The following is a 25,490-nucleotide window of genomic DNA, read 5'->3' as shown; positions in this document are numbered from 1 at the left end:
TTTGTGCTATGAAGAGTGCAGCTCTTGTACTTAAGCACAAACGAGGTTCATTTCAGACAGCCACTTTCCCAGTGCCTTCAGTCCTGACCCAGATGATCTTTAAGAATGATTTTGTCTCCTTTCAATCCTCTATTAAAGAGAGTTTTGCCAATCAAATCCAGTTTCTATAACTGTTGTGGATCAGGGGACTTGCTATCTGAAGTCAGGGTCTGCAAGGTAAAGAGGCTTCTGAGTCCCTTTTTAGTTGTTGTGAAAGTTCATGTAGGAATTCAGGCTCTAGACTGTTTCTTTGGCACTGTGAATAATTACACAGTGTGAAATGTAGAAATTATTTAGAGTATGCGATTCCTTGAGGGAGGTTGGCACCACAAAACACACCATTCAAAACATACAACCCTGCTGCATAGAAGGAGTAAAGTGACTAGCTGTGTTTAAATATATATCAACAACTGCGAGAACACACAATCACTGAGTGTGTCACTTTAATGGTTTCATTCCCAGAATAAACTCCGCTGGAATCGACAGCAACTGAGTTTGGCAAGGACCACGCAGAATGCCAGATATGAACCACTCAAAGAATGTGAACAGCGATGCACAGCACCCACAGCCTGTCATTGGATTGAAACAAGCTGCCTTTTCACATAATACGCACAGGTAAGATTCAGCTTGTTGTACAATAGCATTGCCTATTTACAACTTCAGCTTTTCATTCTGTAATCTTAACTTTTCCATAAACAGTGTTTGCTTCAGAAAAGGAAATGCAAAGTGCACATGCAGTAATTGTGAGCCAAGAGAGCAAAATAAAAACAAGAAACTGGCAAATACGTGTAAAACAAGATTTCGTTCATATTCCAACATTCGACGGCATGTGGAATGGGCTTCTAGATGGAAATATTCCCAAGATACCAAAAGCAGGGAAATGCCACTTTTTTCCCAGATTTATTACTGTAACACTGTACTATAAATTCAAAGTTTTGGCGGGAAAACAGAGGAATCAAACCTAATGATAATCTCCCATAGCTAGTAGATAACTATATAGGGTAAAATAATACAGCTATTGGAAGAGATCAATTTGTAACACAAGCAACTTAAAGATACTGACCATAGACTGAAGTTTTAAAGAGATCTTACTGTACCTGATTGTCCTGACAGAAATGCAGTACTTCCACATCAGATTCCAAATTGCACTGCCATCTCCCTTCATGACGTGCTTTGAAGTGTTTGTGAAATCAGAGAGATTCCAAAGAACGTAAGGAACAAATAAGTTCAGCAGATATAAGACAAAGTTAGTCCAAGGTTCATGCAGCAGCCAGGCACTGAATCATCATCTCTAAATGATTCCTCCGACTTCCACTCACTAAAACAAACTAACTTGCAGAGGGAAGCCAGCTTTCTCATCTGAGGTCTCAAGTTACTTCCTTCATGATGTACAATAATTGTGGTTTTATATCGCTCGCAAACCAGAGAACATTATTAAAGGCTGTTTGGAGAGTAACAGGCCATTGTCCCAAATTGTCAAGTAAGGAAAACCTATGTAGCACCCTAGGAAAAATTAGCTTAGTTTATTCCACTCTAAAAAGTAGTCTGACTGCAGGGCCCCTGAATATCATTTACTAGACCTGCAAGTGCTTACCAAATACACCCTAAATCATATGGTTGAGACTGTATAAACTCCCAACTGTCTGCAAAATTTCTTACTTGTCTAAATGTAATAAACTTTTTTAGTGCCAAAAGAAGTAATGAGTCATTTTCCAAAGCCGTACATGAACACACACAGGAAACATGAACTTTCAATAGAGACTATAGCAACTATGAGACTTAGCTTGTAAGTTAAATTTTCAAAACTGAAATGGTAAAGTCTGAATAAAAGGGAAAAAAACTATTCTTTGTGCACATGAGATTTTCTTATTGTGCTGTGAACTCTTGAACTGGAAAAGGCCAATTTAAATTTATTTTGCATGGCTACCGACACCACTCAAAAATTCTAAACACAGCAGCCCCAACCGAAGGGTTAACCTACAATTCCTGATATAGCAACAAAATGAAATATTTCCACTGACATCTTTTTAATGTCAAGCTTACAGGTTTTTCTCACAGTATTCTATTGACACAGTATGGCTCAGTAGATAGACTACTAGACTGGAACTCAGAAGACATAGGTTCTCTTTCTGGCTCTGCTACTGGCCTTGGGTAAATTAATTCACCGCCCTCTGCCTCTGGATTAGGGCTCAGATCCCGTCTCCTAGCTTCATGCACAGCCCAACCAGATCACACTATCCCTCCACTTAGAGGTCAAGAATGAAATGCTTTGGATCCTTCTGGATGAAAAACATTAAACAAACATTTATGTTATTATAAAAGAGAGAAAGAATTAACAGGTTTCAGAGTAGCAGCCGTGTTAGTCTGTATTCGCAAAAAGAAAAGGAGTACTTGTGGCACCTTAGAGACTAACAAATTTATTAGAGCATAAGCTTTCGTGAGCTACAGCTCACTTCATCGGATGCATCCGATGAAGTGAGCTGTAGCTCACGAAAGCTTATGCTCTAATAAATTTGTTAGTCTCTAAGCAAGGTAGGCTAATTCCAGCAGTTAACAAGAATATCAGAGGAACAGTGGGGGGTGGGGTGGGAGGGAGAAATACCATGGGGAAATAGTTTTACTTTGTGTAATGACTCATCCATTCCCAGTCTCTATTCAAGCCTAAGTTAATTGTATCCAGTTTGCAAATTAATTCCAATTCAGCAGTCTCTCCTTGGAGTCTGTTTTTGAAGCTTTTTTGTTGAAGTATAGCCACTCTTAGGTCTGTGATCGAGTGACCAGAGAGATTCAGTGTTCTCCAACTGGTTTTTGAATGTTATAATTCTTGACGTCTGATTTGTGTCCATTCATTCTTTTACGTAGAGACTGTCCAGTTTGGCCAATGTACATGGCAGAGGGGCATTGCTGGCACATGATGGCATATATCACATTGGTAGATGCGCAGGTGAACGAGCCTCTGATAGTGTGGCTGATGTGATTAGGCCCTATGATGGTATCCCCTGAATAGATATGTGGACAGAGTTGGCAACGGGCTTTGTTGCAAGGATAGGTTCCTGGGTTAGTGGTTCTGTTGTGTGGTGTGTGGTTGCTGGTGAGTATTTGCTTCAGATTGGGGGGCTGTCTGTAAGCAAGGAAAGAATTAAGTTCAGGCTGCTTTTTTCTTGGAACAAACACACTTTTCTGCTCCAATCCTTGTTTTTGTTTCTTGCTGCATAAAGCATTATAGATATCCAGTCAAAATGCACAAAATTGGTCTAATAACTCTCACAGGTTATGTCAAATATCCTGAATTCTACCCTGTTTCACTGTCCCTTAGCAATTATTCTGGGACCAAGTTAGTAATTTCTCACAAAAAAATTAAAAACAAGGCATGTTACACATTTTAAACCAGCAGCTTTGACACAGAATGGATTTATTTACTACAGAAAACTCTTGGAGAGACACTATTAACATAACCATTTAAAATAATCTTTCTGCATTGGAAGGACACCATACAACTTCATCATACAGACCAACTGGATCCAGTTCATCTTCTTAATTTACAAACTTGACACGTCACGCCTACAAGTTGGAATTGTTCTTTTGCATCTGGAATAGCTCATTTAACAAATATATTTTATACACTGCACAAGATAGATACCTATCCCTTTTTCTATTGGGGGTATTGTACAGCTTGGGGGAATTCTTAGCTTTCTACGTCTGTTGGTATTTCTTTGAGCATCTACTTGTTCTGTTTTTGTATCTCTATAATTTACTTGTTCAGGAAGACACAAAATTAGGCTCCATTCTCTTCTTGGATCTAAACTGCGATATTGTAACATCTTTACATAAGCTGACCTGTTTACATCAATGGGGGAATCTATGAAAGTAGAGGGAACAGAAGATCTAGATACTGCAGCGAGAAGCGCATTAGAAATACTATTTACAAAGCCAAATTTAGAAAGATACCAGATTGAGATCCATCATGAGAAGAGGGTTTTTTTCCATTGAGTTGTTTTAAATGTTGCCAGCTTTTCATTGTGCAGATAATTCTGTTCCATCTGATGCCATAAAGTGTAACATATCACTACATCATCTCATATTAACATAAATAAAACTTAGATGTTAACTCCTGTCATGTCCGCACTTTGCTAGTATGGTGTACACCACAGAAGGGAAGGACTATGGTCTCAGGGACTGGTACTCAGGACATCTGGATTCCATTCCCAACTCTCTCACTAACTGTGAGTGAGGTCTCAGGCAAATGCACTTTGCAGGGAGTGGAATTCTCATTGCCCTCAACCTGCCAACACCCACATTTGGGACTCAGTGTGTGACAAAGATATCAAATGAGGGATATACACACACACACACACACACAGGAAAGTTAAAATGCTGTCGGATTTATTCTTCTGGGGATAATAACTTTCTACAGTTTCATAATTTATTTATTTTTTATTTCTGATGTAAATAATTTTCTACAATAGATTTCAGAGGCCACTAAATCTGAATGGAATGTAGGTAACTTTGGGAGTACATGGGGGATGTCCCTCGAAATGAGGGACATTTCAGAGGTATGCTTAACACCTGCTGTCATCTGCTTGGCAAGGCTTCACTGAAGGGGAGCAGCACGTTCAATCATTGCCCCAGCAACAACAGTCAATCAGTGCAACTGATCCCCCAACAGCTGTTGCAAATTACCAATGCACAATGATCTCTGTACACAAGGCATTCTCTTATTGTGAACTGGTAATTAACAAAACCTGTGGCTGATTTGCCCCCCACCCGTCACTCCCCATCAGTACCCGGCCCAGGCAAGCTAATGATCCAACCAGCAGACCAAATTCGGTGATGAATCCTGGTCACCTGCCACCTGAGGCACATTGTGCATACCCTAAGAAGACCATGTGTTTGCCTTGTTTTGTAGTCTGCTCCTTGGTAAATTGTACCCTTGCTATAGGGTCAAGAGACAAAAAGAACTACAAAGAGAGCATGTGCTCACTACAACTGACTAAGTCCTTGTCTGGCTATACAAAGAAAGAAGCTCTTTAAGGAACTGCAGTCAAAGTTAGTGTGATGAACAGGGAAGGGGAACTTACCAGAACAAAGTCAGGGAGGAAAGGGAAATGGTAGGACCAAGTCTGAGGAAAAACTGGCTCAACATGTGCCTGAGCAGAGGAGGTATTTATACCCAGTGTACCTTGGTAGGAATTCTCTCTCCACATCTCAGGCCAGCAATACCCACCCACAAGGTCAGAGTAGAATGGGTTTCTATGATTGGCTGTGGGCGCTGTACTAGTCATCTTGCTCCTTTTAGGCTGGAAGGAATTTTTCCTGCATTGTCACATTGATCAGGTGGGGTGGGTTTCCCCACAGCTGGTCAGGGACCCAGTAGAGACAGGAATAGCGGTTAGGTCAATAATGCTGCAACTCAGTAGGCAATAGGTTTGGCCGATATCCTGTGCAAATATTTGTTGCAGAAGGGATATGGTTCAAGAATAAACAGAAGATGGATGAGGGTTTTGGGGAGAAATTCAGGAAATGGGGTTGGAGATGTAATATCTGGTAGAGCAGAGGTGACAGCCTCCCCACTTTTTCCCAGCCCCTCTTAACCCTCATACAAGAGGATGCTGGTCTGGTACCAACAACAGGTTGCCAGAACCAGGATGGGAAGCAGGAGGGCTGATGGCAGCCCTCCCAAATAAGTATAAATGATTAAGGAAATAATGATGACCAACCTGCATGGTACAATTTATTGTTGGTTGTTCCAACATAAGTTAAGTGAATAAAGTTGTGGCCTAATGAAGCCACATCCATTGTGTCTAATCTTTCTTTCGGCTGAGACAATGGACTGATTACCTAAACTGTGCATTTTCCTTAGGTCTTTATTCTCACTTATTTTTAAAATCTCATTTGGGAAGAGAGGGGAAAGATTTTGGCAGCAGTGACACAGCTAGTGTCTTTTGTCTTGGCTATTTAGTTTCCTTGACTTTAGTTCCCCCTGATGTTCGTGAGCCTGAAACACAATGGAGAAGAGCATATCAAGTGATTTAATTTTTTTTGAAGACTTACTCTCTTTCACTAGATGACACCAGTCAGGATATGCCAGAGCACAGAAGGGTCCCCCCTGGCACCACGTCTATTTTACGGACATTAGACATGTATTTTCCATTTCACACATCAATCATAATCTACTGTAACAACTGCAATAAGTGACGATCTTCTTACACACTGACACATTGAGCAAATCAATACAGCAAATGGGGGTGATGGTGGGCTGGGGATGAGGGTTGTTTTTAGAAAACTGTTGTCTAGGAAAGTCTATTGCTCTTCCATGGGTCCTTCTGCCCCTAGAGACCAAGGGCCTGATCCTGAGAGATGCTAAGGACCAGCAACTCTAGGCTCATGTGCATCAGTCCCCTCATGTGACCCTTGGGAACAGAGCTGGTCAGGATTTTTTGATGAAACAGTTTTTTGTCAGATGATGCTGATTCACCACCCCCAACCCCTTTTCCAGCAAAAGAGGCAGTTTCAATAAAACTTTTGTTGGAAAGGTTTCTCAGGGGCAGAGTGGAATTTCTGAGAGACACATCCCTCACCCACCCTGTACATCCAAGGAGAGTGCCTTGAAGAACCAGGCTATTGGCTATTCTGGGGTGGGCCCTGTTGGAGTTGTTCCCCTTTATATAAATAATTATTCATTGGAGCAGGACTCCCACATACTAGTTAAGTGACCTAACTATTAGGCAAGAGAGTCAGTCTCTCTCCATCCCAGGGAACATTTAATTATTCATACACAGGGAAACAACTCCAACTGGAGAGATTAAGAAAGGGACATGCAGACTGACTCGATAATCTAGTGGCTAGGTCACTGATCTGGGATGTGGGAGACCGGGGTTCAAGTTCCTACTCTGAATCAGGCACAGCAAGGATCTGAACCTTGTTCTCCCAGGTCTCCTGCATTTCAGGTAAGTATCATAATGGCTGTTAATATATCTAATAATACTTTGTGGTACCTTACACCAGCAGACTACATCAGAATTTAGACTTCCGCCAGCCTATTCCTGACTGCCACTAGTTTCTGTGTCAAGTGGTCAGGTCATTTTTCCTCTTTCTAGCTCAGCTTCCTCTTGTATCAAATAAAGATACTACCATCCATCTTGGTGAAGTACTTTCATATCTTTGCATGAATTAGGGATTTCTTCCTAAAAACTAAGATAAAATGTTCTCCCACCATTCTCAGACTCACTCTAAAAGCAAAGATCATACATTCATTTCCTTAATAAAAATAATATCCATTCTGTGGACAAAGCTCTCTCTAAATATGCATTACTGGGAGGAAGGCCCTGAACCCCAGCCTGCCTCTTAAATCCTTACTTAGTCTTTCTCACTGAACGTGTGTCTGACATGTAAGTGCCCTTGAAACAATATTGTAACGAGTGGGGTGAGGAATACATTTTCAAAGGGAGCGGCTATTTGGGAACTATTTGAGAGATACAAAGGACACAGAATTGTATTCACATTTTACATTAGCTCGTATTTCTTACATCGGAATGAAATTCTGTTTCAGATAAAAACAGTTAAACGGACATATATTATTTATAAGCATCCTTCTAACAGATATTGTAGGCGGTTTACTACTTTTATGTGATATTAACAGGAAGGTTACACATAAGTCAGAGGATCAAGTTCTATTTTCTTCCACCCCCCTGAGAATTATCTATATTCTACATAAAAGCTAACTCAATAGGCAAAGTGTTCTGCCAGTACAGTCAAGGAGATAGCCTGACAGTGTCATCCCTGTCATGTAAGTCACTCTGAAGTGCTTCACTGGTGAAACAATCATCCAAGACATCTTACCTGATTTGCTTTTTGATGAAGTCATGTGCTCTGCACATATGCCTCACTTTACACAGTACGTATTTTAAACTATAGTAATCTTGTTAATTAAACGGTACTGCCGCTCTTTTGTTATAATGAGTTAGGAAAAGCACATTCAAAAGGGGTACAGATTTACTGTGCCCAACAAGTTTGTTTATTTGTTTTTAAATATTTTCTTCTAGCAAGAAATGATCAAGCAACAGGATTTTCAAAGCAATTTTACTATGAAGTTGACAGATGATATTTGTAGGGCCCTCAGTTGAGAGGCATGGGTAAGTGTTGAAGCTAGCAACTATCTCATATATTTCTGGATGTCAGGGCAGTTCTAGACCTATTTTTAGCTAGGTAAGTGACTGCTTAAAGGGAATGTTTCTACCAATTAAGGATGGACAGAAGCCTTTCAAATGGAAGGATTTAAAATTTTAGATCAAAAAGCACTCTGGCTATTTAGGCAATTTACAGTATATTTAGATCTTTCATTTGTAATGAGTAATCATTTTTAGTATATTCTATTTAAACTCATTCTTCTGTCCTTTTTACCTTGTATTTTTTTCGTCATTTACTCTTTGCTCTATATTCCTTTCCTTCTCTGATTTTACCCTTATAGGCACATTCTAGACAATAGAAAAGGAGAATTTGCAGAGCATTTAACATATTATTTTAAAATAATCTGATACGTTTGGCCTGGGTTTTCTTTGCTCTTTCTAACAGGGATGGCTAAACACTAAAAACTGGTCAAAATCCAAGTTCTGTTATGGAATCAAACCAAAGTGTTTTTAAAGTTCAGAAAGGTTTGGCTAAGGGGTATCCCACCTCATTCCCCCACAATCTAGTTGATAAATCAGTCAATATGTGCTGTTTACACGTAGCCCCTCTAGCACTCTTCCACCTGCAACTTCTGACAGTCTCTTTCTCTTCATGAGTCCCCAGTTTGTATGTTTACCCCTCCTTCCCTACAAGTCCCTCTGCTTGGAAGACTATCAGAGGGAATCCAGAAGGACTCCAAGTCCTTCTGTTGGGCCAACAGCCAAATGCACAGTTAAAATTTGACAGTGCTAGGGCCTGTCCATCAATTAAATCAATGAGTGTGGTAGACACCAGATACTGAAAGAAGAATCTGGCAGGCAACTCTGGGGGCATAACTGATGGGCAAATGGTTTGAATTGCACAGCTGTATGGGATCCAGGATAGACACTGTAGTTCTACAAGATCCTGAGATAAACCTTTCAAAGCTGTCTGTGTTGAAGGAGTTTACAGAGAAGCTGAAAGGAGGGGCAATTGGGAGAGACATAGGACAGTCTTTTCCCATTCCTGGTAGAGAGGAAGGGGGATGAAGGACATTTTGGAAGGAGGACTAGTTGGTTGGCCTGTTGGATATCATAGAGAGGCAGAGAAATAAAACAGCAGGAATGAGGTGGAGAAGAAATATATGAATAAGAATTCAGAGTTTTGGTTGTTTACCTCAAATTAGATTTATCATCAGTTTACTTTATTACAATAGGGAGGATGAATTTCTCAATAATGAATCACTTTTATACTATGTCTTTCATCCAAGAGTCCCAAAGTCCTTCAAAACGTTAAACCGCATGACAGCCCATGTTTTATCCCTTTACTAAGGATGGGGAAGCTGAGGCATGACGAGATTAAAGGACTTCCCCAAGGCGACACAACAACACAGCCAGGACTAGTACCAGGAAGTTCTGACTTCCCCCAGAAGTCTTTGTGCCACACAGGAAGTAGTAGAGTGCCATTGTGGATTCAGGGTGTTACAGCAACTCAGCTGTTATTCTGCAGTGTGGCTGCTCTCCTTGTGATAGGTTAACAGAAGGGAAGTAACTCAAGGGTAGATCACTTGAGTTAACTCTGTAGTGAAGGTGAAGCCCCAGTCTCCAGCTCTCACCAACGTAGATATACCTATCACCTTCCCTCATGAGATATTCTCCAAAAGACACAAGACGTGACCAAGAGAACAACAAGAACAAACAGTTGTTATATATGAATCCTTCTACACTTATAAAATAGACAATTACTTATTTCAGGGTTCTCACGGTTACCTGCGTATTACAGTCAATTTTATTACCACTCCAGGTCCCTTTTTTCTTAAAAAAAAAAAAGCACAAAGGACAGTTACATCATTTTCATACTCAAAGAATCTTAAGCATAAAGCCACAGAGTGGAAGGACAATACATGAAAACTGGTTAGTAGCGCAAGGATGCTAGTAAAACCTTAGATCATTTTAAAAGTATTTTTGCATAGTATTTTGCTATTTAAGACATTTATTTTTGGTGGGTTTCACCCTATCATTTCCTATATTGAAATGAGAAGAGTTCTGCAACATGTGCTGTATGCACTGTAATAACCCCATGAAGGGATGGTTGATTTTATGGGGGAGAAGAGAGATTTCATACTCTCAGCTGTTCTTTACTTTACAGCAAATTTGCCAAACATTAACCTCCCTAAAGAGCTGCACTGCAGGCGTTATGACTCAGCCTTGTTCTGGATGAAGTCACTGTCAAACTGTTTGGTCCTAGTAACATATATAGTGAACTCTAGATACAAGTTCAAGACAAAATTTCAGTTATTTTTCCACCATCTTTGCCATTGCTTTGCTCAGGATAGACAGCAATCTTAAGGAGAGAAACTCATTAGGTAAGAGAACAGAAAGATAATAATCCAATTGACACTAATCTCTAAAAGCAAGGGAAAGAAATTCACTAGTCTTGTGGACTATGAAGTGTGTGTGTGTGTACATACATACACACACTAGGGTTGCCAGGTGTCCGGTTTTCAACTGGAACACCTGGTTGAAAAAGGACGCTGGTGGCTCCAGTCAGCACCGCTGACCAGGCTGTTAAAAGTCTGGTTGGCAGTGCAGCGGAGCTAAGGCAGGTTCCCTGCCTGCCGTGGCTTTGCACGGCTCCTGGAAGCAGCAGCATATTTCCCACTCCATCTCTTATGCATAGGGGCAGCCAGGGGGCTCCGTACACTGCCCCCACCCCAAGCACCAGCTCTGCAGCTTCCATTGGCCAGGAACTGCAGCCAATGGGAGCTGTGGTGGTGGTGTCTACAGATGAGGCAGTGCGTAGAGTTGCCTGGCCACACCTCCATGTAGGAGCCGCAGGAGGGACATGCCGCTGCTTATGGGAGCTGCTTGAGATAAGTGCCTCCCGGAGCCTGCACCCCTGATCCCCCTCCTGCCCTCCAAACCTCTCGATCCCAGCCTGGAGCACCCTTCCACACTCCAAAACCCTCATCCTCAGCCCCACTCCAGAGTCTGCACCCCCAGCTGGAGCCCTCACCCCCTCCCACTGCCTCAGCCTGAAGCCCTCTCCCGCACCCTGAACTCCTCATTTCTGGCCTCACTCTGGAGCCCGCACATCCAGCAGAAGCCCTCACCCCTTCTTGCACCCCAACCTCCTGAGCTAGCCCAGTGAAAATGAGTGAGTGAGTGAGGGTGGGGAGAGCGAGCGACAGAGGGAGGGGGGAATGGAGTGAGTGGGGTCTCAGAGAATGGGTGGGGGCTTGGAGGAGGGGCAGGGCAAGGGTGTTTGGTTTTGTGTGAGTAGAATCACACACACACACACACACACACACACACACACACACACACACAGGTGACCAGAGTATTCTCTCTCTCTCCAGAGCAATTATGACTGTATTTTGTCTTCTTAGAGTAGTTTATGACTAGTGCTCCCTGGATGGACCTTTTGATATTGCAGATAACTACTCCAGATACCATCTTCCCCTTTATCTTACCACTTTCTTTTTTAATAAGAATAAATTCGAAAACTTCATTCCATTTGTAATTGTGTAATAGCAACTGCATACTTTCTGTTAAACAAAAATCAGTTAATACAACTTTCATATTTCCTTATTGTTTGTGTAATAGCAAAGTTATCTTGCATATCTCTGGCAACTTAATATTGTCCTAGAAATATCAGTAACAGTACCTACGTACAGCCAATAAGTACCAGGGCTCCATAACAACCAATGAAGCATGTTTTTAAACAAAGAATAAAACTACAGGACAACAACAATCTAGACCATCTATGCCTTTCTTACAAACTGCATCTAAACTAAGGCTAGTGATTTCTCTAATAGCCTCAACTGCTACAATACTAGACAACAGAGTTGGATAGGGTGAATGTTTTTATGGTTAGTTACATGCTGCCTGTAATTAAGGCCTGATTCAGGAGGGCATCTTTATTTAGGACAACCACTAAAACAGCTTAATGGGATTTAAGCACATTCTTACATGTGAACACTTCTTCAGGGCTGACGTGAACACAGATGAACTTGAGCATGTCCTGAATCATGGCCTGAAAGAATGTTGTTATAATTCCTAGTTGGAAACATAATTCTAGTTAATCCGTGATTTCTGAACCTGTGGAAGGCCTAAAAGATGTCTCTCTCACCTACCATACTATCTCATATTCATCCACTGGGACATCTCGAAAGTGAAGCTTGTTAAAAAAGCTCTTGGCTGTTCTGTAACAGGGATTTATGCTTGTTTAAGAAGAAGTAGGCTCAGATATTGTCCATGCAATGGTATTTTTCAGTTCCTTGTTAAATAATTTCACTGTTTAAAAAATTAAACTACAGTGTCAAGCAACTGGACTGGAGTACAGTAGATTAAAAAAAGTGTGGCTAGTTGATTTTTTATATCTAATTATCTGGTACTGAGGAGAACTGAGCCTGAATAAAGGTTACAGACCCCACTTTTCTCATACCCAGTGACAGATTTTTCTCAACTTATGCTTTATCTTTAATACAGTGCTAGTGGTAACATTTCTCACTTGGGCTATTACACACCACCTGGTAGATGGACATTATGATGCACCAGAAGAGTGGCTGAACTAAAGGGAATCTTCACTTTCACACTCTACACTGGAAGTAAAGTCATGTGGGTCTGCAATTCATCATCATAATCATCTGATTAAACATGACACATTCATTCTCAAATACCCATAAAAAATCAGGAGTGATTTGTTCATTTTGGGCTATAATCCATCATGGAAGGATATTTACTATGCCTGTGCCCTTTAAATTCAAAGAGTGTTGAAATCTCACCAATATAACTAAGGGCTATGGCATTGATCATAAATTAGCCAGTATTTTGTCATCAAGAAAAGAGACAGGAAATTTGAGTTTTACAGAAATGATCATCAGTTAATGCATTAAGCATTTATATATGAAGTATTTTTCATAAACTTGCTGTAAGTGGCTTGCTGTACACTGAGACTCAGACAAAAGCAGTTTATTAGTGCAGGAACACAAAATTACTTGAGGCATCCCTGTCATTACTCAACAGGGAGTCATTTTAACTGGTTTTTTTTTTAAGGGAAGACTAAATGTTTTATGCCATGAAAGACACTATGTGTGAAATCCTGGCCTCATTGATGTCAATGGCAAGACTCCTTTGATGTCAACAAAGCCAGGATTTCAGTCAATACTGTATCTTTGGGCAGATGTAAACTAAAAGGGCATCTCTCCACCCACAATGTGATTGATTTAACATACAGTGCCCCTCTGGATATACTGTGCCAAATAAAAAGGATACAAAGAAACTAAGGGCCCAAGTATGCCAGATGAGTGAAATACACCCATCAAAGGGTCAACACGAGGCTTATGCGTTAACAAAGGCACACATAAACCCACAAATAGGGCTTAAGTGGTGCACCGACCCTGTGCTGAGCCTCTGCACACAGACACATTTCACACTGGGGGAATCGTACCAACAGCTCCATGAGCACAAATGCTCACAGAAGTGAATCTCAAGTTTGCAGTTGAAATACTGGCCAGGGCATTTTCATGAGCACTCATACCAGAAACTTGATTATTTTATTCTCTGTGATGCACACAGACATATACCCAACACCACAGTAGCCTTACAGTATTACATGTGACCCCCCATCTTGTAACTGACCCTTCATGGAGTCCCTTTGTGGTCAATGAGATTCCACATAGGTGGAAGAGTTAGTGCTAGTGAATCCTGTTGCAATATCAGGCCAAATAAGAATATTCATCCAGTCAGGAAACAGAGACAATACAGTATGACGTTACTGACCAATAGCAACTAAATAATACAGCTTGGTTACTGAACTTGGAAGAGTAAGCCAGAGTGCTATTAATGTTGCTTAATCATTTTGAATAATGCATAAATGTGAGCATAAAAATCACACTCTGCTGAGACACTCCACAAACAGAAAAAGAAGATATTAGTCATACTACTTGTTACAAAACGCTTGCTCAGCTATACTTATGAAAGCGAGATATGGGTGCCGAGCAGCATGGCTAAGAGACAAGAGGGATAACATGCTCTGCAGTACTCTCAAGTGTTGCTTTGAAAAGCATCAGCTGCCAATGGCACTACAGTTGCATGGTGGACCAGGCTGAGGATTTGAACCTGCTTCCCCAAGATGTCTCATTGAGTTCTCCTAGGACTACAGATTGTCACTGGGCATGTTAGCCAGGCCCCACACCTAGAGCTCAAGGGAGCACCACCTATAAGGTCTGTCATGTTCCTGCCAAGGTTCCTTGAAGTACCCTCTCACTCCCTCTCCCTTCCCCACAGCCATCAGCACAACATAGACCAGATGAGAAATAATGCGACTGCCAAAAGCTCATGTGCTGAGCACTATGTAAGGCAAGTGTTAATCAAGTTTCCATTTTGGGTTACTTAATTTAAATTACAGATATATTCCTTTTTTATAGCCAGCATTAGGCTCTATTCCAAGAACATTTTATGCTAATTTAACATCACTAATGAAGAATAATTTAAAGTGAAAGTGAGGCATATATTTTTAATCAGTACTTCACATTTTGTCACTCTGTTTTAGTGAAAAATTAAGGTTTTGTTTTTGGCTTTGTTTTTAATCTCTTTTATTTCTACAAAGTGTGAGGAAGTTGTCAGTTTTCCTTGATTTTTTGCCATTGCTCTCCCGTTGGATCTCTCTGGCCATATCTGCCTGGGTGGACTCCTGTGTCCATTTATGTAGATGCACTTATAGAATCAAGGCCTGAGTTCACATTGGTTTTGGTGACAAACAAATGAATAGTCTTGATGGAAATGAACATAGTAGCCCCATGGCTACTGTTCAGGCCATCTACCAAGAGAAATAAGACAGCTATAGGGTAGGCAGTTTGTAACACACCTGAGAATTAGCCAGGCACACAAAACATAAAGCTATAGTTGAGCTGTATTTGACTATCCACCTCAAAACAATCTGGCAGTATCTCTATCGCATTATGTAGTTTATTAGCATAAAAGGAAGACATCACAATAGGCTGGGGGAAAAGTATTAGGCCAAGTTGTCACATGCAGGAGAATATAACACGTCCTATTTCATTTGTAGGGACATTAAATCTCCTGAAACATATGACTAACTTTGGAATCTTTCTACTTAAAACAAAGCTCATGAAAAAACAAACAACAAAAACAGGAGTATAAACAGATCTTCAGGCAGTCACAGCTGAGGATCCTATCGGACAGAATACTGAATTATGGGTTAGGGGGAGACCTAATTCCTTGAAAATGATCAGAATAGTTCCCTTCTTCACTGCATGATAAATTCAACTGCAATTAGCTTTTAGTACAAAGCACTTTCTGTGGGCTGATAATAGAAGCTGACAATACAAAGTGTACAGATGAAAGACAGAATGTTATTTTAAAGAATCACACCAAATTTGTTAACCATCAAATGAACACCATTTTGGGTTGATTGTGGATATCCAAAAAGAAAGTTCAGCTGCATATAGTTTTCCCCATTTAATAACATATTCTAATGAGTGAGAAATCCAAAGTTTAGATAAAAAACACCGCATCAGGGTAAGTTCAGTGTACGCATTAAATGAAATTGCTTATTTTGCTCTTCCATGAATAGGCAAGCTCAACGCATCTGATGCCCTTCCCTATTCTTTATGATCACTATTCACTATCAATCATTTAAGCTTTCTGTCAGACCTGCCTGGGAGAAGTGCCATTGCTTTGAATGATTATGATGTGCATTGATTCTGTTATCAGAAAGCAAACATGAAAGGTAGTATTATCAAATATTCCTGCAAGAAAAAGTCTTATTTCATAAAATTCCATTACATCCCAATCTCCTCATGGTATTTAGGTTTCAGAGTAGCAGCCATGTTAGTCTGTATTCGCAAAAAGAAAAGGAGTACTTGTGGCACCTTAGAGACTAACAAATTTATTAGAGCATAAGCTTTCGTGAGCTACAGCTCACTTCATCGGATGCATCGGATAAATAATGGTATTTAGGTTTCCTAAACTAAATAGCAGCAGCTACTATATGTGAGAATAAAACAGTCAGATAGAACTCAAATTCACACATTACTTTTGAGTTAATCTGATTTACAACAAATGTTAACAACAAACAATATCACCTTCTACATTTGCAGGCACAAAAGGGGTGTCAGCTAATGCAATAATAAGCAGCTTTATAGTATTTACCACAAGTTCCCATTAATTTCTGCACCACTCCCTTTTTCTCCTGCCTTTCAAGAGTTGAACAGAAGAGGCAAGTAAATGCACTGGTGGCATGATGTACAGCCATCCAGTTCTGAAAAAACATTTCAAAGTTAATGTTTTCTTACCTTTTATAGAAACCATGAAGAGGCTGGAGACATAAAAACTGCCAGTAATCCAAGCAGAAGGCCTTCAACTTCAGCATTTTCAAATAGTTCTACTGCAGCAACTGTAGTCTGCAGCTCGTTGGCTTTTTTTTTTTTTTTAAAACACAGTACTTTTTAAATTTTGATTTGACTGACTCAAATCCAATTTCCCTCCGCCTTATTGCTGCAGCATAAGTGTTTCTAATTGCTACCAGTGTATGAAGCGACCCATCCACATGGCTCAGCACCTGCACTGTTATACTACTTTAATACAAAGAGACAGTAGCACAAAGGCTAGAATTTCATTTACTGCGCTCTTGGAGCCTGATTTCAGTCTATCTTTCCAAATGCCTCCAAACACAATCAATGTAGCTGTTATTACTCAGAAATCCAACTTCTCCTTTTTGCTATTTTAGGCCATTCTGAAAGCTCTTTGGACAAACAATTAGTATATATTCCAGTTAGGATTCTTGATGGCCCCCCTGGAAAGCATCCTTGAAGCTCACAGCCCTTAGGAAAATGCAAGCAATTATCCCAATCAGTCTGAGAACAACTGCCCTATAATCACAGTAGTGTTAACGTCCCATCCTATGGAAACTCCTCAGTTTTCTAGCAGCATACAACTGTTTTAGTCAGCTCCTCTGGTGTGAATCACATCTGTTCCATTGTCTGCCAGCACCTATGAAAAATGTGGGTTTCCTTATGACAGGGGAAAAAATGACAAGCAAAAGTGTGGACCCTCCCCATTCAAAAAATAAATTATGCTTATCTTATTCCCAACACACTTAGCCAGTTAGGTCTGTGTGAAGAAAAACTAATCATCTGAACCACATGGTGCACAGTGGGGCAAGCTCCCAGCTATAAAAGCCAGCAAGATAAAGCCTCCCTGAGATAGGCTGATTCCAGTTGCTAGGGCAACAGAAACACATTGATAAAATCTAAAATGGAACCTTGATGACAGCTTTTCATTGGCTTGCAGGGAAATAATGTCTCTGTAACAAGCAATGCTCAGGCACTCATAGCAACCTCATCAGCTGAGAGTGAATTTGGGGCTGGACTAATGAGCTGAAATGCAAAATAACAGCTAGTTGTCATTTAGTTACAGTGGAAATCCAAACCCATTTTTATTCTGAAGAGAGCACAGAAGCAATTAACAGTGAGCTGCTTTAAGAAAATAAATGTCAAAATTAGTGGCATTTTCTATTAAAATCCTTTGGCTAGAACAGGCATGACAAAAGCAGTTTTCATTTTCTGCCTTTTTAGAACATCAAACCATTTGGACTCTTATCTTTTAAGAGACACTATGAGGCCCAGTTCTGCCACCGTTTTTCACTTTGAGTAGTAGCTTACTCTGCAAGCAGTTCCACTGATTTCAATGGAAAAAGACATCATTCGGTGGAAGCAAAGACGGCACAATTGTGCCATATGTTTTTGGGGGAAGGGAGAGCTAAGGCTGTACAATATCTGTAGCAAATGATAGACATTACCAACAAAAACAAATATCTTGTTGGAAAACCAGAGTGTAATCTTGTTTTTTGCATTCAAACTGCTGTGACTTTTACTCTTCTACTAGCTGTGATTTTGGCAGTGGAAATAGGTATATGCAGACTTCTCATTTTGTAGAGTTGTTTGAAAATACATCAATAAGGAGAATCTAGGATACATTTTTCACAAGTACCTAAGTCACTTAGGAGCCTACATCACACTGAAAGTCAACAAGACTTAGGATCCTAAGTGCCTAAGTCACTTTTGAAAAATATGACCTGTAGCAGTTTAATTTGTCGTTGTAAAATGGTTTGATGATCTAAAATGAAGTTTCTTCTGCTTGTGGCATATCTAATTCCCCAAGTGCCTGGATAATAAACTATATTTAGGGATTCTCTGTTTTGGTTTCTGGTATTACTCAGTCACACTCTCTCGGTTTGCTAACTTTCGTGCCTTCCAGCATCTAGAAAATTGCTTCATATAGATTTATTTGAAATGTGACTGCATGTATTTCAGTAAGAAGCAATCGTTTCATTAACAATAAAATAAACACAAACATTAAAAATATGTCTTGATACAGGTATCTATAAAACTGTTTCATGCCATTGTTTGCATCCTATGTTTCCACACAAATAAATGCACAACCCAGAAATTAGCTGAGAAAGCATGAAGAAATATGTTGTAATAACTGGGACCTAGAAGACCTACTCCAGTTGTGAGCCTAACTGTGGGAAGATGGATGGAAGTTTATAAAATGGTTCAATTACCTGTAATAACAAAGGATGCTGGGAAAAGATAATGGAAGTACAACTTAGACTGTTACAGAAGTTTATATAAATTAATAAAAGTGAAAAACAGAAAGACTGAATTAGTCTAAACAAAGGGCTTTACTGATATAACTCCAGGCCTGTGTTGAGACCATACCTGGTAAACAAAAAAAGTGTGGGTGGATGTTAATGGACTAAACTTTGTACGTCAGAAGTTAGGCCTGATTGGTGAACAAGTAGTGATAGGATGGACTATTCCATCCATCACCCCCTTTTTGGGACTCTTAAAAAGAGACTGTTGGGGGTGAGGACATGTGAACCAACTGGGGAATTCTTGGAGGAGCAGGAGGGCTGTTAGGATTCCATCCTGCTTTGCCCCAGGGACTTTTCCCTTTCCCCTGGGGCACCAACGATTGCCACAATCAATCATCGGGAAGTCCAGACTTTGTCACACTAGTGGGAATAGCTGGTCATCACCACTGCATCAGTGGAGACTCCAGTCAGGGACACATAAGATCCTGCTTGTCTCCCCATACCTTGTGTGTTCCTTTCTGTCCCACTATTTTTCCTCATATCCCCCCTCATTCAGCTTGCCATAAAATCTGATCCGGTGGCCAACTGTACCAATGGCTCCAGCACAGGGAGAGGAAACTGTACAACCAGCTCTAGCCAGTTCTGTCCAGAGTAAGAGACACTGGTAAAGGAGAGGGACCAGACCAACCAGATGATATCTCAGACCCCTGACCAGGAGAAGAGCCAGAGTCCAGTGCACTGCTGTTGCAGCTGACCTGCCGACCCTTAGCCTCCATCTGACCTGGCCCTGGAATCCTGAGAACATCAGAAAAAGTCATATGTCCTCCACTTTTACTGTCCTGTCTCTTTCTCCCCCTCATGTCTGTCTATTGGTCTGTTAAAAACAGGAAAAGTTACCATCCTTCACATCTCAGAACTGAGCAACAACACAAACCCTTTCCTTCCCATTAAGAAGGGTTGCACGAGTAAGCAAGGGAGACTAATGGATGTCCTTTCTTAAAAAGAAAAGGAGTACTTGTGGCACCTTAGAGATTAACAAATTTATTTGAGCATAAGCTTTCGTGAGCTACAGCTCACTTCATCGGATGCATCCGATGAAGTGAGCTGTAGCTCACGAAAGCTTATGCTCAAATAAATTTGTTAGTCTCTAAGGTGCCACAAGTACTCCTTTTCTTTTTGCAAATACAGACTAACACGGCTGCTACTCTGAAACCTTTCTTAAAAAGGGACTTCGATAGGTTTGGTTAAGATTGTTTTGCGTAATCATTCAATTTCAATTTTGAACTGCATTGTAACTCTTCTTCTTTTATGTATCTTAGTTAATAAATTTCTAAACTCTGTGCATGGGTTGCTTAGTGTGTTTGCCAGGAAACTAACAAACCAAGGACTCTATATACCAAACCCTACATTGTTTAAAACAGTTTAAGGCTGGACACTTACAGAGTCATGTTAACACCTTTGACTCTTTGGGTCTTTTATTCCATCCAAATTAATGCAACAGACCACAAATCTGTGTGTAACTTGTAGGAGCCAGTATGAGCAGGATGAACGTCTCTTTTAAAGGAACCTTATCATTTTCTCCCTCTGCAGTGTTTATCTCTTATTAGTTATTTCCCACTGACAGTGAGGTTGGTACTGTAGAAATGATCTCAGAGAAAGTACAGCTAGAGTTGTTACTGGTTACCTTTGAAAAGCAGACCCCTATAACAATCCTATATAATATGAAAGCCAAATCTTGTGGTCCTTACTCAAACGCTGCTCCCACTGACTTTATTAATCTGGCTATTTTCAAGCAAGGAAATTACGCAGACATGTTAGAGGAAAATTAAACTTATATTATTTTTTTCCATTCCAGCTTTTGAATTTGAATTAACAAGAACAGCTCCCACATTACATGATAGTTTTACATGAGTACAGACTGAATTTCAGCACCACAGGGTTTGATACCTAATGGTAATAACCAAACTCTCCCCTCTGTTTCTCTGGTGCTACTTCACTGACTACAGCTGAGTTAGATCACTGCGAGGAGTGGGGGTGTTAAGGAGAGGGGAATTTGGCCTTCTGTTGCTAACAGAAACAGAAACTAGAAGAAATTATAAATTTTGTCCAGATAAAGATAAAATAAATGAAGCAGGGGAAACTATTAAAATTTACTTTTAGGTTTTCTGAAAACTGTAATATTTAGTCTTTTGCTTGAAAAGCTCACAAAACCCAGCAAACTCACCCCACAATTTAAACAAAAATTATTCACCAGGATCACAAGAAAAGAGGGTAATATCTGCCAGACTGTTGAGCCAGTAGGACACCATCAAAACATTTGCTCCTGAAATAACTCAGCTTTCAGAAAACACTTCTTTTTCCTGCTCACACTGTATGGCAATTTCTTTCTTTGCTAGTGATAACCTTTCCAGAAGAAATTACTGTGTTTCTCCCCTTAATTACATATTTTTAAATCCACAACTTTCAGTGAGTAAAAGCTACTTGTCTATGAATTTTCTGACAAAAACTAATACTGATTATCCTGTACTGCATGCACGGAAAATGCTAATTAGGACTTTTGTAAAGGAAAACCACTATGTTCTCCACACGCTCTTCATCTTTTCCCCTGGAAAACAAGTAATGAAAAACATTAAGCTTCCTCTCACGCTCAGCCTAGATATAAAACTTTGAAAGAGGCATTTTACTGCTACTTTCTTTGTCTAGAATTCATAGGTCTAATCGTGTAGCAATTTTTGGATGTGGTGCAGCTTCAGCATTGTAACCCTAAGAGAGCACTGTGCAGCATCTCCATCTTCATTTATACTTTCAGTGTGTGGAGGCAGGTCTGGCAGCAGTGTGCTGAGTGCTTTAACCGGCCCATCTAAAGTGGCCATTAAAAAGACTAGCAAAGTTGAAAACATACAGTACAAAATCCTCCATTAGCTATGGTTGTCTTGACAATCCATGGAGTAGTGAGGCTGTACTCAAACATACTACTAGTGAGAGAGATTGCGCTATAAAATAAATACAGCATGAACTTAGAGCTAGCTACACTTGCTTGCATGACAATAGGACAGCCTTGAAAACTGTCATGGAAATTAAGCAATCATTGAACCCCACTTTATATGAAAAATGTATGTTACAAATTCGACTGTTTATTTAGGCATTTGAGCATCTTAAAGCTTAATGATATTTAGATTCATAGATTCATAGATACTAAGGTCAGAAGGGACCATTCTGATCATCTAGTCTGACCTCCTGCACAGCGCAGGCCACAGAATCTCACCCACCCACTCCTATGAAAAACCTCACCTATTTTACTGGCCCAGTAGAATTACTCACTCACCTAGGCAAGTGGGCAGATTCAATTTTGCAAGCCTACAATAGGAGGTCTCTAATTTGCTTAAACCTTGCAGAATTCCAAGAAGCAATATCTACCCTGAACAGCTTCAAGAATGCCATTAGCCCTGGTTTAATGTTCTGGGGCCAAAGTGTGGCTTGGGAGTAAAAAGGGGCCGTTATAGCATTCACTTTGTTTCACAACCTGTGTACATCAGCCTTGGATGAGATTGTGGATGGGGAAATGTGGACCATATTTGTGGGAGTCTGGGTGTATGCTTTGGGCTGCTGGCTGTGTAAGGTCCTATGTGTCTACAAAGGTCCTGTGATGACGTCTTACAGGCCTAAAGCCACTCAGCTCAAGCCTCAGAGTACACACAGAATTTACATCTATTGTGTAAAGGAAATGAGTCAGTCTCAGTGTTAGAATTCATGTAGTCTCCTCACATAGACTGTAGGAAGAATTTCCTAGGCTCCTTGAACAAAGTGTGTAAGGATGGATGTTTTTGTGGTTAAGGCACTGGAGGGGGATTCTAGAGGATAGGTTTCTATTCCTGATTCTGCCAGACTTCTGGTGTGACTGGTGGAAAGTCATTGAAATCTCTCAGAGCCTCGCTTCCCCACTAGCATAATGGAATGTAAAACATAAAGAATATTTCCCTATCTCATGGGATGTTCAGAGGATAAAGTCTTTGACGTTTGTGAGGTGCCCAAACACTGCAGCGATGTGCACCATAGACAAACATATAGGTTAATGAAGAAACCTCAAGTTTTCCTTTGTGTTCAGTATTTCAACAGTATATTGACTCTTGGAATGCTCTAATACCCCAAAACAGATTTCTTTTGTTTTAAACAATTCTGACGTAGGGTTACGTGATCCCACAGACACATAATTTATGTTGACATTATCCTTCATCTTCATTGATTAGGGCTCTAAGGCACCAAATCATTCTGAGCTGAAATTCATTGTGATGGTTTTTGCTCCTGAATATCTTCTCTGTATCCCTATTCTTTAAACTACAAACCACTGCAGATTGCTTATGATAAAAGGAAACCCTGAGGTCAGTCACAAAATCAAGGCTTGAATGCTTTAATTTTGGAAAGTTTGGCATTATTTCTGGGTAAGACTAGAATTCAGGGTCTCAACTGATCAATAAGTTCAGGGTCTAATGCTAAGACTCAGTTATTAGGAAACCATACCACATCAGATACTGGGTAGAAGATGGCAGGGCCCACTTCAAGATGTCTGGGTGTATAGGTCAGTTGTTCTAATGCAATATATAGCAGAGGACAACTTATGCAAAATATAATACTTACTGCGAGACAGCATAATAACTTGCACGAAGGCCCCTTCATAACGAAAGTGAGCAGAATTATAATGGTAATAATGATATTTTAATTATTATGGACCCAAACCTAATCTCAGGTACTGTCATGTAAATCTAGACTAATGTAGTCAAAGGAGTTAATCCAATGTAGTCACAGGATGCTCTTTGGTATGGAATTTGTACAAGACTAAAATAAAAAATCTAATCAAATGAAGAGTCTGGATCTATGATATTCCGGTGCAACTGAGCTCAGCCCCTGCCCCCTGGTGTTCTATACCAGATACATACAAAATGGAAATGGTACTAGATGTTCTCACAAATGCACGATGCCTGGCATGCAGAGCTAGTCACATCTTCTTGGAAGGCAGATCTGTTTAGTTAGTGGTGGGACAAAAGACACCAGGAAGGTATAGCACATGGACATCCAGATAGCACAGCATCCCTGGAAGAATATTGTGTGTCTGTTGGGAAATTCAGTGTGTTAAAAGAAATCATGTACCCAGTGATGCAAGTAGATTTTAACTCTTACCCCCTGCCCCTTCTCACAAAAAATGTTCCGTGACTAGAGCCCTGCACGGATACAAATTTATACCCATAAATGCGGATATCCCAGATAGAAATCGGTATCCACTGAACTGCAGGGCTCTCCCGGGAACTACAGCGGTGAAAGGAGCAGCATGTGGGGCCGCCACTCTCAGGAGCCAGTGCCCCACGCTGGCAGCTCCTCTGGCATGGCTGTATCACGCCTAGCCCTGCCCCCAGCCCTTCAACGCAGCTGCATCTCCTGTCTGGGGTCTGTACAGCCCCAGCGGAGGATAGGGTTGGGGGCAGGGCTGGGGGCAGTAGAGCTGTGCTGGAGAATCTGCCAGCACAGGGTGCTGGCTCTGGGAGCAGCAGCCCCACGTTCTGCTCCTTTCACCGCTGTGGTTCCCAGGAGAGCCCTGCGGTTCAGCGGATATCAATTTCTATCCGCAGATATATGCAGGTATAAATTTGTATCCACGCAGGTCTCTACAATTCATTCTTGAAAATGTGTCTGGTAAGGCGTACTGGCAATAAATTTCTTAATGGTACAGCATACCTGACCGTACTGGCTTACTTGCACCACTGCACGTACCTTATTTTATGCTCTACCAGTGGTAGATTTGTTTGAGCAAACTGATGAGATGATGTCCACACCATGTTCAATAATAGAAATCTTCCTTTTGCTTCATCCCATTTTGTGACTGAAGAGCTTTAAGAATCAGCCTCATGGATTATTGTATTAGCACTCCTAAATCAGGCCTTGACCTTATTAATATACACTAGATTTTGCAAGTTATTTCTCCAGTATCATTTAGCCCTCATATAAAATAGCTACCTTAGAGAAACTCCTATTAGATGTAAAACTAACACATCTTTTCCTGATTGCTTTGTTCACTTGGAGCTCTGGAACTGCATTTACTAGTAGTTCAAAAGCAGCAATTAAAAAAAAACACATTGTCATCCTGAAAAAATTATGTACCCTTGCCTTAGCTTTGAAAAAAAAACATACAAGAAAACAATGCACTATCTCCATTTGTTTCCCCTCACTTACACCATGAAATGGAGGGGTACATTTACTGGAAAGATGTGGATATATCCATCATTCACCATGCCCTATGTGCTGCCAAATTTTATTTTGGAGGCAGAGGAGAGGGGAGGATTGCAAAACCTTAGTGACCTTGGTTTGGTTTTGTGAGGTCGAAACCTGGGCTTGGTCTTAATTTGTAAGGTTTTGTATAACTCTCCATCTGTGTACATGTTCTTTGCAAAGCATACCTGAAACCACTGACAGTTCTGAGACAATAATACAAATATTCTCATGAAAATCTGTTTACAATAGTTCAGTGAGTGGCTTTACACAGAGTTTGGGTAAAGGGAGAAGGGCAGAAAAGGGAAAAGCCCTAAGATCTCCAATCATAACTGATGCCTTTTTATAGTACCTGGTGATAAAGATACTATAATAGTGCCAGTTGTTATAAGACTATTTGACTGGAAATACAAGGATGTACATCA

The 25,490-nt window shown here is 40.5% G+C and overlaps 1 protein-coding gene across 18 annotated transcripts in view; it reads right to left on the bottom strand.

The window, feature by feature from the left end:
- IQSEC1 (IQ motif and Sec7 domain ArfGEF 1) overlaps window positions 1-25,490 on the bottom strand; it is a 711,560-nt gene that overhangs the window by 223,842 nt on the left and 462,228 nt on the right. For 2 of the 18 annotated variants that reach the window (XM_043518053.1, XM_043518058.1), the window contains exon 1: window positions 16,505-17,384. The exons of 12 other annotated variants lie outside the window; for them this stretch is intronic. In XM_043518053.1, the coding sequence (XP_043373988.1) occupies window positions 16,505-16,581 (77 nt within the window). In that variant the 5' untranslated portion in view covers window positions 16,582-17,384. Of the gene's footprint in view, window positions 1-1,136; window positions 1,686-16,504; window positions 17,385-25,490 lie in introns of those variants that run through there. 4 more of the 18 variants (XM_038409163.2, XM_043518055.1, XM_038409159.2 and 1 more) reach the window with 3 other exon arrangements.

This window comes from Dermochelys coriacea, chromosome 7 (genome assembly GCF_009764565.3).
Source record: "Dermochelys coriacea isolate rDerCor1 chromosome 7, rDerCor1.pri.v4, whole genome shotgun sequence".
NCBI lineage: Eukaryota > Metazoa > Chordata > Testudines > Dermochelyidae > Dermochelys > Dermochelys coriacea.
Note: the sequence above shows the minus strand (reverse complement) of the source record. Positions and strands in the feature narration are given on the sequence as shown.